Genomic DNA, 14425 nt, shown 5'->3' with positions numbered 1-14425 from the left:
AATGCTCTGCTGGATTTCATGGAAGCATTAGTACACACTTGGGCCCACTAATTCTCTTACTAAAGTCAATGGGAATTTTGTCATTGACTTCAAGAGGAGCAAGAGCAGGCCCTTCCTTTCTTCTGCCGTACATACAGCCCTGGAGACTGAACTCCAGTGTTCTGCCACAACATTTGCAGCAGCAGTTCAAGCATTTTCACAGTTTTAAAAGAATCCACAAATATAGAAATGGCAAGGTCTTTTCAGCAGGAGCTCAGGAGAACACAAATAAAAGTGAGCAAAAATAGTCACACCATTTGGCAAAAGTGCAGAAAAACTAAAACTAAACAAAAATCATATTTTTATCAGATTTGTGAAAAATGGAAAACTGTATAGTTTTAAACACAGAATTATTGTAAAAATATGGAACTCTCTGGACATTTGCTGTTGTCACAAGAGTGACAGACAGAAGTATCAGGCAAAGTCTCAGTGGTGAACAAGTCAAAAACATCCAATTTTCCTGACACGCCTTGGAGTCTATTTCAAAACCCCTGACAGACAGAAGAAAATGGCACTTTTAAATTGTAAATTATTTCGGGCAGGGACCTCTGCAGACAGTGCAACATAAGATAATGGTGACATTCCCAACACTGTGCTATGCTGCTTTCCCTGTAAGAGGAAATTTGGATGCAACTATCACTAAGAAGCACGTTTAGACATTTGCTTGTATATCACCTAGCTCAATGTATCCTAAAATGGAACCTTCGGTCACTCCTGTGATATAAATAATAATAAATCAGCCACTTCCTGGGGAATCCTGATCCCTGATGATGCCCCTCTTGTAATGACAACTGTTGCCATTGATCTGGCAGCTGTATCCACTGCATCAAGTGCTGCTTGGAGACGTACCCTGGTCATTAGCATTGACTAGTGATGTGAAGTCCTCACAAATCTGATTGGGCAGCTTATCCACAAAAGCAAGTGGTCTTTCATGTACGTGGAAGTCAAACCTGGCCAATATGGCCTGATAACTAGCCATGCAAAAATGCAGGCTAGCTGAGGAGTAGGACTTCCAGCCAAATAAATCTAGTCTCTTTGGCTCTCTCTTTTTTGGTGTGGACCTGAATTGTTTTGCCTTTTCATTCATCACTGTGACCACAAGGATGAGGTAGGGTGCACATAAAAGAATTCCACACCCTTGAGAGGCGCTTAGTATTTCTATATGCCTTACGAGAGGTAGGCAGTGCGGAAGCAGGTGTCTGCCACAGAATCTGCAAGGGTCCATGATATTCCCATTGATATGGAGTGTTATCTTTCCTTCTGAGGATGCCTAAAGTATGTTCACTTACCTGTGTGTCTATACCTTTACCTCCTCAATAGGGATGTGGAGGGCCTCGGCCGTTATTTTTAATGAATCTTGGAAACAATTATAATAAATTTTGGGGTCATGGGATGAAGAGGACAGGGTGCTACTATGCTAAAAATAGCTGCATAGACATAGCAGCTCAGGCTGAAGATTGGGCTCTGAAGCTTGGATATCTCCCTCACATGACCAGAGGTGCCCACTTTCTAATTTCTCCGGGCATGCTTGACCCTTACTCTGCCTCAGGCCCCGTCCCCACTCCACCTGTTCCCTCAAGGTCCCACCCTGCCCTGCCTCTTCCTGAACATTCTATCCCCTCTCCTGAACATGCCCCACCCTCACTCTGCCTTTTCCTACCGCTACTCCTCCCCTCCCGGCAGGCAGGTGGTGCTGGGAGAGAGGGGAAGGAGCTGATCAGCGGGGCTGCCGGTGAGTGCTCAGCACACACTATTTTTTGCAGTCGACGCCCATGTCAGAGGGGCAATGTTTGAATCCAGGACAACTGGACAGCACCATACCAGTGGTGAACAGAACTCTTAAGAAGTAAAGCAACAGGTAATCAAACAAAAATAATTAATAACTAACTATGAACTATAAACTAAACTGTAAAACAATTAAGTTATCAACTACAGTAGAAAGGCTGGCAGTCTCTTGACTAGTCAGAGCTCCACCTCTAAGCTGTGAGAGGAACTGAATCAGGCTGGCATACCTTGGCCTTATGTGCCCTTGCTGCAGAACATGAGGACCAAAAAACGCATGATGCCTTATGGGTACTGCTGGCCAAAAAGACTCCAGTCTCAGGGGTCACAAGGTGCATGAACACCATAAGGGGACTGTGCATACGGCAAGCACTCAAAGGAGAATGCAACAATGTCCGTCTGTAAGCCAGGCGTACTTTCCAGCACTTTATCTGTCTAGTTTCCATGACACACATCACAATGGGAGGCCTGTGCAACAGGGATCGGATTTGTACAGAGATAAGTCTTATAGGCTTATTTTGGTTTGTCTTTGGCAAATGCCAAGATTGCCAAAACCAATCAGGGAGCGATGTACTGGACATTGTGCTGCCTTGCTTTGTCTCTTATCCAGCTAGATTCTCAGCAGACTGGTACATTCCTGCAGTGCTTCCCAACCAAGAAATTCAGAACATTTCACGCTGCTGTCCACTCAGCTTCTGAGACACCTCTACCCTGATATAACGCTGTCCTCGGGTGCCAAAAAAATCTTACCGCCTTATAGGTGAAACCACGTTATATTGAACTTGCTTTGATCTGCCGGCGTGCACAGCCCTGCCCCCCCGGAGCACTGCTTTACCGCGTTATATCCAAATTTGTGTTATATTGGGGTAGAGGTGTAGTTGGTACTAAAAGACACTTCTCTGTATCCCTCAAGGAAAGCAAAAATCTTATGATATAATTTGAACTAGCAGGTCAACTTCTACAATGTTGCTACAGACTAATGAAATTACATTGTCAAGCAATGACAGACCGATTCAAAACTTATGTAGCTTTAATTTACGCCTCAAAACCTAAATTAACATAAAGAGACCGGCAGAGATGGCTCAACATTAAATGAAGGTCTGATGACTGTAACACTATGGTATTACCTTACCTTTGTGTTATTGTTTATGCAAGTTTTCCCCTTAATGTCACACAGTGAAAAAGTAAGGAGAGGGAAAGAGATGCATTTTTCCAGTTATTTGTCTTCCTGTAATGGGAACTCTTCTTTGCTATAATTTGTGTATTGATCGAGAACTTTATGAAAAATTATTTACTTTTCAATGGGTACTTTGTGCTAATTGGGTGAGAAAAGATTACTTTCTTTCATGCTCTTTATAATAGAGGTAATAATTTTCTTTGGGGTGAACAGCTCTTTATTTATCTTGAGATGTGTTTCCTGATTGTAACAAAGTCAGGATAAAAGTAATCCTTGATATTCTTATCACATGATACAAATATGGGGCCATATCCTGCAATGGGATCGGCCCACGCTAGTGTGACCAGACAGCAAATGTGAAAAATCAGGACAGGGGGTGGGAGATAATAGGAGCCTATATAAGAAAAAGACCCCAAAAATCGGGACTGTCTCTATAAAATCGGAACATCTGGTCACCCTAGCCCACATAGAACTCCATGCAGGAGTGGGCCATATTTTGAATCAGAAATATGGTATTTTTTTAATGTTACAATCACTATTGAAGATAGCTGAAATAAAAATATTGATCCTTTCACTTTTATTTTAAATACTTCTGTTTAAAACAAACATTTATTACTTTTTAGTGCAGATTTTGGTTTCATTACTGTTCTAGCAACTGACCGATTCACAAGAGTTTAGCTTTCAGGATTGTTATGTTTTGGGACACATTTGAAATCAGATGAATCAACTATGCCCCTCAGTGAACATTGCTCTGCATTAAGTTGCTAGCTCTTCTCCCCTTAAACAGACATTTTCTAACACAGCAATCACTGAAAATCCCTATGTATTTGACAGATACATAAATTAATGAATTCTTTTAAGTAACTTTACAAAGCCCAAGAGACATGATATTACAAAGCTTTCCTGCATTACTTAAAAAGTGCTGTCTCAGCAGCCAATAAACACTGATATTTATAGGACCTTCAATATTGTTTAAGCCAGGGGAGAAGTGTCCAGCTCTACAACTGTTTTCTCACTGAAGACTTTTCTTTGTCCTATAAATGTGCTAAATAAGCAATTATTTGTTTGAACTTCATCTACATTGCCTCAGGTACTTGGTATAAGGAACTAATGTTTCTTTTATAAAACCTCAGAGTATTATCCTGTTGCGCTGCATGACAATTTATATGAATACTTAATGTTAGTTTTGCTCTCAGTGTCTCTCTTAGCTAGTGTGATATCTTAAAATTACAATGAATCCATCTGCATTTTAGCTTTTTCATATGAAAATATTTTCACAATTGCCATCTGGTGCCTCATAAGTTTCAGATAAATGTAACAATGACACATTTGTAATGGGATGTCCTAATGCAATTCTGTTATATTGGAAAAAACAAAGAAAACATAAAACAGATTTAGCAATAAAAATGTACTTACCTTCATATGTTCCACTTTCTAAGAGAGCACCACTTTTCTCCAGTTCCATAAAATCTTCAACAGTGATGAAAATATAGTCCACACCTGGGACCTCCCCCTCCTTATGTGGCCTTGTGGTGCCTAATAATAAGAGAGAAAGCCATTAAAATGATCTTTATCAAGCATATATTAATGGATATTTGATATCTGAAAAGTACTACAAAACCTTCATTAACACTTGCACTGTGCTAGTCCTATTGTATGGTTTGAGAAAATTATAGGGTGGTAAATTAAATGTTTGTACTATATAGTGCATCTTTATTCCCCAAGTTATTTGCAAAACTGTATAACTCTGACTACCTGGATTATCAATGTAAATATGGACGCTGGTGGAGGTGTGCAAGAGCCATTTGGGAGTCTGGGCCAGATTTTCTTAGGTTCCAGTTTACATACCTCTAGCTAATAAAAAAGTACAATTCTGCTGTGCTTAGTATGGTCACCACTGAGATCAGGAATTCATGTGTAAAATTAGTCGTTTTTTATTTATGACTACCACATTTTCTGCAGCTTTAGAAAAAACCAAACAGTTATTTTAATGTATCAAAGTCTGCCTCTGCTCACTACAATTTTGTTCTTAGAGCATTTCATGTCAGGATTGTAATCTGTGTGATCAACTTTATGGATAAATATTAAAAAATACATTTTTACGGTGGAGCCATGGTAGTGACTCCACAACTAGCAACTTAAGACACTTTTCCTTTATAAGTCTGATTTTGATCCCCCTGCAACCTCAACTTTCAAAAAGAAAAAGCTTTTTGCTTTAACATTTTGTATGTGTGATCTCTTGTTAGGTGATAATTTTTGAGTAGTTTGAAGTGGATCACACAAGGTGTTTAGAGATCTGAATCTTTTAAAACAACTATCTTTTTTTTTTAAACAGGATTTCAATGTTGATGTGGTGGAGTGAGGCAAGGGGGAATCCCAATTCTAAAAAACTGGCAGACAGGGTATACCTAAGTATGTTGGATGGACAATTTTGAAGTTATTCACTGTGGGAAAAACTGACTCCTGGGAGCTCTGCACGTTCTCCCGAGATACTAGACTTTGTGATAACTGATGAAAACCGTTGGAACCCTGCAAGGGAAGAATTTCATCTATGCAGCTCCTGAGCTCCACAGAGGAAAGTTTAATAAGCACTCAGGAGTCAGGTTTGTCAGGAGAGACAATGTTGCACTTTTTATTAACTGCACAAAACACTGAAGGCCCAATCATGCAATGCTCATGGACACCTGTGCCTAATATCATTCTGAGTCTGCTCAGGCTCTGAAAAAATCCAGGTTAGACTAGGGATGCTCAGAGATTTAATATAGGGATAACAACAAGGAGTCATGACCCTGTTTTGAATAAGGAATTTTTGGTGCATTGAGGTTGTGCTGTACTTAGACATAGTATTGGGAAGCACATAATACAGCACGTAGGAAGTTTTAGTTCATTAATTGTAAAGAAGACAATTATCAGCCAAAAATACTAGAAAAGATATAGTTAAGGTTATAAAGAGATTATTTTAAAAAAACCCAAATCTATATAAAAATGCTATTTTTTACTAAAAAAAAACCTATCTAAAACTAGGCAATTTGGTGTCAACTTAGCAAAAAACCAAAAACCAAAAAACAACATTTGAAAGTCAAGAAAATTTATCAGAATTTCTGGAATTACTCTTCTGAGTTCCAACAACAGGCTTAATTTTCCCTCTTGTCTCTATCCTGATTACAATCTCTGATCACCATTCCCTATTTAAGTTTCACAGTTAGACCACAAATCTCTATTATCTCAGAGAAAAATCTATGTAGTGACTTATAAACTGTGAATCAAACCCCTAAATTGGATGCTAGAGACCGAACTCTTCACCTCTCTCATCATATGGATCAAAGACCATAACATCAGAGCCATTATCCTTCATATATGGTCCACATAAGACACTGTTCTCATCTGACTCAACTATAGGCTAAATACTCCAACTCTACCTAATCCACCATCACCAGATCGGTCAGAATACATGTTCCATATACAGATTGACTTGTGCAATCTCCATAGGGGCGGAACATAGGGGCTATTACCTGCTCCCCACAACTCCGTCTACACATGTGTGAGATCCCCCTGTACCTGATATGGCTATTATATAATCAGACAACAAAAGGACATACCACTTTAATTCAGAAAACCAACAGTGAGTGCTTAACCTTTTTCATGCAGCCCTTAGGAATTATGCTCCACCAGCTTCTTAGTGATAGTTGCCTCCAAATTTCCTCTTGTGGGGAAAGCAGCACAGCACAGTGTTGAGAATGTCAGCATTATCTTATGTTGTACTGTCTCCAGAGGTTTCAGGTTATGATAATAGATGTGCTAACCACTTGGGACCCACTGTAGTATAGCATCAATAGACTGCCAACTCTTCAATATTCACCACTTTCCCTCTGAGTCACTACTGAACAAATTCCCCAGCATCGTGTTTAGAAACACTTCGTGGCAAAGGTGCTATCTTTTAGATGAGACATAAAAACACAAAAATGTCGTCATGGCGATTTTCCTAAAAGTGAAGGCCACGATGTCCAGGCCAAATTCCAACTAGGGTATTACATTCTGTGCACTTAACTTCCCCTTTAAGTTTTCTCTGTGTGTCCTAAATTGTTAAAGTGCTGCAATGTTTTATTCTGGAAGTAGCTGCAGTTCATGTCAGATAAGTGATATCAATGTATAGTATACAATCTGTATCTCAGTTTGTAAAACATTTTGTGATTGCACATTTCAAACTATGTTACCTTGCATTGGAAATCCCAATTTGCAAATTGCCACGCTACCGTACCTTAAGCCTTGGCTAGTCAACACAAGCAATGGAAAATCCTGCTGCATTACATTTCAATCTTGGATCAAAATAGAGCAACTAGAGCTGTAGTATGCAAAAGAGCTTGCCCTTTACCTTTCACAAATACTAAAAAAAGAGAGAGAAAAGAAGCAACTTATTACCACACCCATCATTAGTCACTCAGTGGTGAGTCTCAGGCATGTCTCAGGATTTGAGCAAGGGTACAGGACTGGTCCATACTTCCTGCATACCACAGCATTGGCCCAGTTTTCCATATCATTTTTACACAGGTGTGACACCACTGATCTCAATGGATTTCCTCTTTAACTGCACCAGTATAAGAGGATAAGTAAACCCTATAAACAAACCCATGAACATTCCTGGATTAAAATATTATTCATTGTAGTGGTTTATTCTACTGCTTCATTAAGGAGGTTTACTTCATTATTAGCTACAGAAAGCACTATGTGCACATGAACATTTTGCTCATCTCTTTGCAAAAACAGGATAATCTCCTTATGGAGAAGCAAACCTTAAGAGAACATACTTGCTATTGCTTGTAATGTTTAGCTTATTACTAACGTAGAAAGAAAATCACAAGAAGGCCAGCTGCCATGTTGTTAGGATGGTAGTTTGAGAAAAAAATGAAGTCCAGTTCCAGTTCCATAACAAAAGGCCCAGGGAGTGTTAAGCACACCAAGAGGAACATGTATGAGGGATATTTATGACAACTGAAATCTAGGGACATATAATCCCCACCCTCAGCCCTTTGTTCCTGATTAATCAGAGAGGACAGTTTGCAGTTATAACTGATTACTCAGTGCACGCGTATACAGATGTACCAGCACTGCAAACATTCGCATCCAGGTACAGCTTTATTAGGGCGTGGCTACACTTGCAGATGTACAGCGCTTTGAGTTAAACTAGCCTTCGGAGAGCGCAGTAGGGAAAGCGCTGCAATCTGTCCACACTGACAGCTTCAAGCGCAATGGCGTGGCCACATTTGTGGCACTTGCAGAGGCATTGGGAGTGGTGCATTATGGGCAGCTATCTCAGCGTGCAAATGACAGCAACGTGCTTTTAAAATGGGAGGGGTGGGGTGGAGTGTGACAGGGAGTGTGTATATGGGGGGAAAGAGAGGGGGCTTTGGGGGCGCTGAGAGTGTGTCAGCATGCTGCCTTGTAAGTTTGGACAGCTGCAGACCTCCCCCTCCCCGCCTGCCTCTCTCTCTCAGACACAGCATTCCACAGTAACGGCTTGCATGCCAGCAGTCAAAACAGAGTTTGAAAGGGCATTTCCATATTCCTACAGGAGTTCAAAACAATGACAAAAGTGGCCACCTGACTTAAGGGGATTATGGGACATTTCCAGAAGCCGATCAGAGCCCGGTAACGCAACACTTCGTTCACACTGATGCCCGGGCGTTGTAGCCAAGGCGCAGCAGATGTTATTCCTCTCGCCGAGGTGGAGCACCAGGAGTGCTGTAGCTGCGGAGTCAGAGCTCTCTACGTGCCTTGCCAGTGTGGATGGGTAGTGAGCTAGTGCACCCAGGGCTTCCTTATTGCTCTGTAACTTACAAGTGTAGCCAAGGTAGAAACTAAAGGCTCAGTCCTGTGAATACTGAATGCCTTCTTCTCTCGTTGAGTTCACTGGGGTGAATGTACTGAGTATCTCACTTTTAAGACATCAGTTCTGGCCTCAGATGCCTGCAGCTACTACTGAAGTTTTGGGGACCAATTATCCTGTCACCAGTTTCACACAGGTGTAATTATATTGACTTCAGTGCAGTGACTTCTGATTTCCACTGGTGAGCGAGGAAAATCCAGCCAGGTCAGAACTGTGTACATGCATCCAAGGACAAAATTTGGCCTTAAAACTTTCAGTCCAGACCATCCTTTGGAAGAGCTCAATTTACTCTCTAATCCCTTGTTCCCATCCCTAATGCTGGGCTGGTTATACAATTCTGAAATGTATAGTTTGGTAATTTAGTTATTTAGAAAAATTCAGTTCAGATGTAGTTTGTTTTTGCCCTTCCACTTTTACTCCAGTTTTTAAAAACTATTTTAAACTTTGGCAGAACTCTACATAAAAGCAAAATGATTTGTAGATGGTCTGTTAGCTTAATATGGATGAGATCTCATTTTCTGTGCTCTATTAAGCAAACCAGAAAGAATAGCTGAGCAAGTGAGGTATAGAAAAGCCTAAACCAACTTAACAGGTGATGTCACCCTTCATGTAGAGTTCTAAAATCAGACTCAGGAGATCCGAAGTAAGGAGAGCTCAATTATTGTTGATACAATCACCACTTTCCTACTTTTAATATTGCTTATGACACAATAACCCTGGATCTGTGATACAAAAAGAAGGTATCAGACTATATTACAACAGTTCATTACTTGTTTTTAATTGTGCATTATCATAGGTTAGACAGACATCAAGTGGGATCTACAGTTATCTATGTACAACACTAATGCTCCATGCTTTGCACTGGTTACCTATTCACTCCAAAATGAAATTCAAGGAATTTTTAAAGCCTCAAAGCATCTGGAGTCCCGTTGCCTAAGAGATGTCCTCTCCCGTCCTGTCATTACAGTAACAGTGAGATCAGAGGAGGCAGGTTTGATGTCAGTTAGAAATTTCCAAGGCTGGTGGCAGAGTGTTTTCAGAAGAAAGCCTTTGCTTTTTGGTACTTCCTTCTTCTGCTGGCATTACCAGGGTAAGTTTGACTCCTAGGGAGCAGTCTAAGACTCACACACTCAACATACTGATGTTATATCAATATTCAGGTCTCTGGCAAGGCATCTAGGAAGTGAGACTGCAGTGAGCCATTTACATGAGTGGCCATTGCAATTTTGTCTGTTGTTTATTAATTGTTTGTAGGGTACCTAGACACCATGACAGTAGATGCTGAAGAAAACTTAATATAAATAAGAAAGGAAATAAGCTAATATAATGGCAGTAAAGTATTTTAAAGATAACTTATATATGTACCTGCAAACCAGTAAATAACATTAATTCCATGAAATACCATTCCTATGTCTGCCACCAACGGTTGTAGTTCTCTCTTATACCTGTCCAGATGGCTGAATAGATAAAGTGTAACAGACTAAGGAGTCAAACCAACTGAACACTACATACATTAGAAAAGCTAAAGAGCCATAGTCCAATTTACAAACAAAGGGATCTTAGCAGAACACCAAAATCCTGTATGTGCTCCCTTAGGCCATTTATGTAGGGGCATTGCCAGCAGATTGAGGAACATGATCATTCCCCTCTATTCAACATTGGTGAGGCCTCATCTGGAGTACTGTGTCCAGTTTTGGGCCCCACGCTACAAGAAGGATGTGAAAAAATTGGAAAGAGTCCAGCAGAGGGCAACAGAAATGATTAGGGGGCTGAAGCACATGATCTTATAAGGGGAACTCGGGATTGTAGTCTTCAGAAGAGAATAGTATGAGGGGGGATTGCATAGCTGCTTTCACACTACCTGAAAGGGGGTTCCAAAGAGGATGGATCTAGACTGTTCTCAGTGGTACCAGATGACAGAACAAGAGGTAATGGTCTCTAGTTGCAGTGGGAGAGGTTTAAGTTGGATATTAGGAAAAACTTTTCACTAGGAGGGTGGTGAAGCACTGGAATGGGTTACCTAGGAAGGTGGTGGAATCTCTTTTCTTAGAGGTTTTTAAGGTCAGGCTTAATGAAGCACTGGCTGGGATGATTTATTTGGGGATTGGTCCTGCTTTGAGCAGAGGGTTGGACTAGATGACCTCCTGAGGTCCCTTCCAACCGTGATATTCTATGACTCTGTGTGCCCACATGCTGATCTCAGATGTGTTGATAGGAGCAATTTTCTTCACACCAAGATTTTAAAATTCTAGAACAGCTGTCTTGACATAGTCTGTGCTTGACATTGCCATTCCTGATGCCTGAAAAGCTGCCACCATAACATCCTCTATTACTGGTGCCACTGCTCACTTATACACTATACAAAAAGAGTCAGACTGCAGATTTATATAAATGTCAAGTAAGGAAAATTAATGTTAGTTTGAAAAACCAGAACCACTGTTGCAGAAGAAGAATAAATACTACAAGTTGTTCTATGCTCAATACAGTAGACACATTTTTCAAGAACACTTCATCCTTGCATGGTAAATAATCCATGTCTTACCATCTTTGGCAGCCTTTCAGGGATAGTATCACATCTGTACTCTATATGTGATGCATAAGAATGGAGATAAATCCTGGAGTCTCTGCACACTCCACTACCTACTCACAAACTTCACATCGTTTTTTTTGTGCAGCTGTCTTGTCAATGTTATAGCTTTCTAAGTGTACTCTAGATGTATATTATGTGAATACTGTTCAATGCAATGTGTGGCTAAAAAAGGCATTCATCTTCCTTATGCCAAATCTCCATTATTATTATTATTATTATTACTATTATTATTATTATTTATTTGTTGTATTACAGGTGTGCTAGGTGCTTCACAAACACAGAGGAGCAGGCCAGTCTAAATGTGTGATAAGTCACAGCACTGGGTGCACAATGAAATATTAGATTCATTTTTCCATATTTAATAGAAACTAGGACCTTAAAACACATTTGTATTTGTTCAAAATATAACAAGAGAACTAATTAAACTATTAAAACAAAAAGCCTCCAACTATATAATACTCTTTGGTTAGCCAAGCACTGAGAGTGAATTTGTTCGGTAATTTTGCATAGTGCAACAGCTTGCTATTGAAATCAGTATGCCAGGCTGTCATATACAAAGATAGCCGGAGGGATCCCTCCCACAGAAACAGGCTGCTAGTCTTTAATAAACTTCAGTTAAGCCCTTGATATGACCTTGTATACATTTTGCCTTAGAAAATTTCAATAATATTTAATTAGCTCTTTTGTTTGTTTGACAAATTATTCAGGGACAATATTACTGTGAGGAACAGAGCTGTACAGGAAATTATACCTATCTCATCACATTACTAAATACTTAAAGCAGAAAAACATCACATTCATTTTGTTCTGCTGAATTCCCAACTGAGGGGAACACTGAACATCATTTTTAATGAAAGTGAATGTAGATGTACTATAAGGCAAGAAGCCCCATGTGTTTACGATATTTCTCACAGTAACAGCGTAAAACACAGTGCCATAAAACCCCTTTTGCCAAGGGTCACAATAGGCAACAGATTTTTTCCCCCATCTTTCTGAGTCACTGGTTCATTTGTTTCCACTAGCAAAAATTTTGATGGCATATTTTTTAAATAAATAATGTGGGTAGCAGTGAGCTGACACCAAAATCCCTAAAGTATTTTTCAAGGTTAATCATTTCAAACTCCATTAAGGAGCAGTGGTTTGACACCAACATTCCTGGAGCTTAGTTTAATCATTCCAAACCCCACTAAGAAACACAGTCTAAATGCTATAGAATGAAACAAAACCAGGCACTTATCGGTTGCTGAGCTATATCATTAGATTTAATGTATGTGTTCCAAGGTCAGAAAAAAATTAATTATATGCAACTGTTTCTTTTCCCATGACAGGTATTCTTGAGCACTTCCTGGCCTAAACTGTTGTAAAATGATGCTGCCACTCTCCATCCCAGAGCTGGTGGGTGATGTGATTCATGTTAATAAAATACTCAAACCTTCATTCCCTATGTACCATATAGTCTCACTGACACCAGTTGAAGTCCTAGGGCCCCATCCAACATACGCTGAAGTCAATAGGTGCCTTTCCATTCACTTCAGTGAGCACTGGATTAAGCTCACAAAGAACAAGTGGTACAATTGTTTGTGAAGCACTTTAGGATGAAAGTCTTAAAGTATGTGTAGTAATTTATTTGGAAATACTAAAATGTAATCTTACCCAAAAAAAGTCAAAAAACATTTCACAATATGGGTACATCCACATTCTATAATATCTCATCATGCTGATCACATATTTCACATGGAAAATAATCTTAAAGACTTCCTGGAGTCAAGGCCACAGCAAGAACACATTGCTGAAGGGACTGAAAATCAGTCAGGACTTCTACAACATGAGTTACTTTGTTTTCTCTTCTCCTTCCAACTTCTTCATTGATAATTATACCTAACAGAGCTGGACAATTTTTTTAATTTCAATTTTTTTTTAAAGGGCAAAATATTAAGAGATTTTTGTAAAATAATTTTCCTGTTTTTTAATTGTGTCTAATATCTAATCATAGAACAAAGACCTAACTCTGATTAGAACATATAATTTCATAAATTGAAAATACTCTGTTTTGTAAATACTACCAGCCTTTTATTCACACATTGCTGATATCCCATTAGAAAAACAACTTTGGCAATAGTTAAGACTAGGAAAAACCTTGTGTGTATAGAATATAAGAATGTTGCTAGAATGGAAATACTCTGCTAAAGGGAAAATTCTAGTCTTACCCATTAGAAGAAAACGAAGAATTGGTATATTTTAATAATAAGAATCAATATAATTATATTTGTATTTTTATACTTTTTATATTTATATTTATATTTTTATTTTTGTATTTTTAGATCAATACATTTATTCATCCTGGGCTGCTTAGGACATATACAAGTGTGTGCCTACATTGTGTTACAACAAGGAAACATCTTCAGTTCTTTAAAACTCAAGGCAAGTTTTCTGCATAAACATTAGTTAAACCTGGTGCCAAATCATAGAATCATAGAATATTAGGGTTGGAAGGGACCTCAGGAGGTCATCTAGTTCAACCCCCTGTTCAAAGCAGGACTAATCCCCAAATAAATCATCCCAGCCAGGGCTTCGTCAAGCCGGGCCTTAAAAACCTCTAGGGAAGGAGATTCCATCACCTCCCTAGGTAACCCATTCCGGTGCTTCACCACCCTCCTAGTGAAAAAGTTTTTCCTAATGTAATCCTTCTGCCCCTCTGAGTTGGCAGCAACAAGGGCCGGGTTCAGCATTCAGGGGTTTCGTTTTAGTAACACAGTGCATAACCGGCTTGAGCCCCCACTCAGTGACCTGGAACACTTACATACCACACCCCCCTGGGCGCCTCTAGGAGGCAATACTTCCCCTCTCGCAAGCATGGAGTCTGAGTGTAGCCAAATCTTTTTAATAAAGGAAGGAATTAATGCGGCATCCCATTGGAGAAACACCACAAACAGAGTTATAACACAAACCATAA

At 39.5% G+C, this 14425-nt stretch overlaps 1 protein-coding gene across 8 annotated transcripts in view; it reads right to left on the bottom strand.

The window, feature by feature from the left end:
* The window catches only part of MAGI2 (membrane associated guanylate kinase, WW and PDZ domain containing 2), a 1226839-nt gene that overhangs the window by 496825 nt on the left and 715589 nt on the right, over nucleotides 1–14425 (bottom strand). For all 8 annotated transcript variants that reach the window (XM_075064467.1, XM_075064476.1, XM_075064468.1 and 5 more), the window contains one exon: nucleotides 4415–4534. In XM_075064467.1, coding sequence (XP_074920568.1) covers nucleotides 4415–4534 — 120 coding nt within the window. The remainder of the gene's footprint in view (nucleotides 1–4414; nucleotides 4535–14425) is intronic.

Source organism: Chelonoidis abingdonii, chromosome 1 (assembly GCF_003597395.2).
Source record: "Chelonoidis abingdonii isolate Lonesome George chromosome 1, CheloAbing_2.0, whole genome shotgun sequence".
In the NCBI taxonomy this organism is placed as follows: domain Eukaryota; kingdom Metazoa; phylum Chordata; order Testudines; family Testudinidae; genus Chelonoidis; species Chelonoidis abingdonii.
This window is presented reverse-complemented; position numbering and strand designations above follow the sequence as displayed.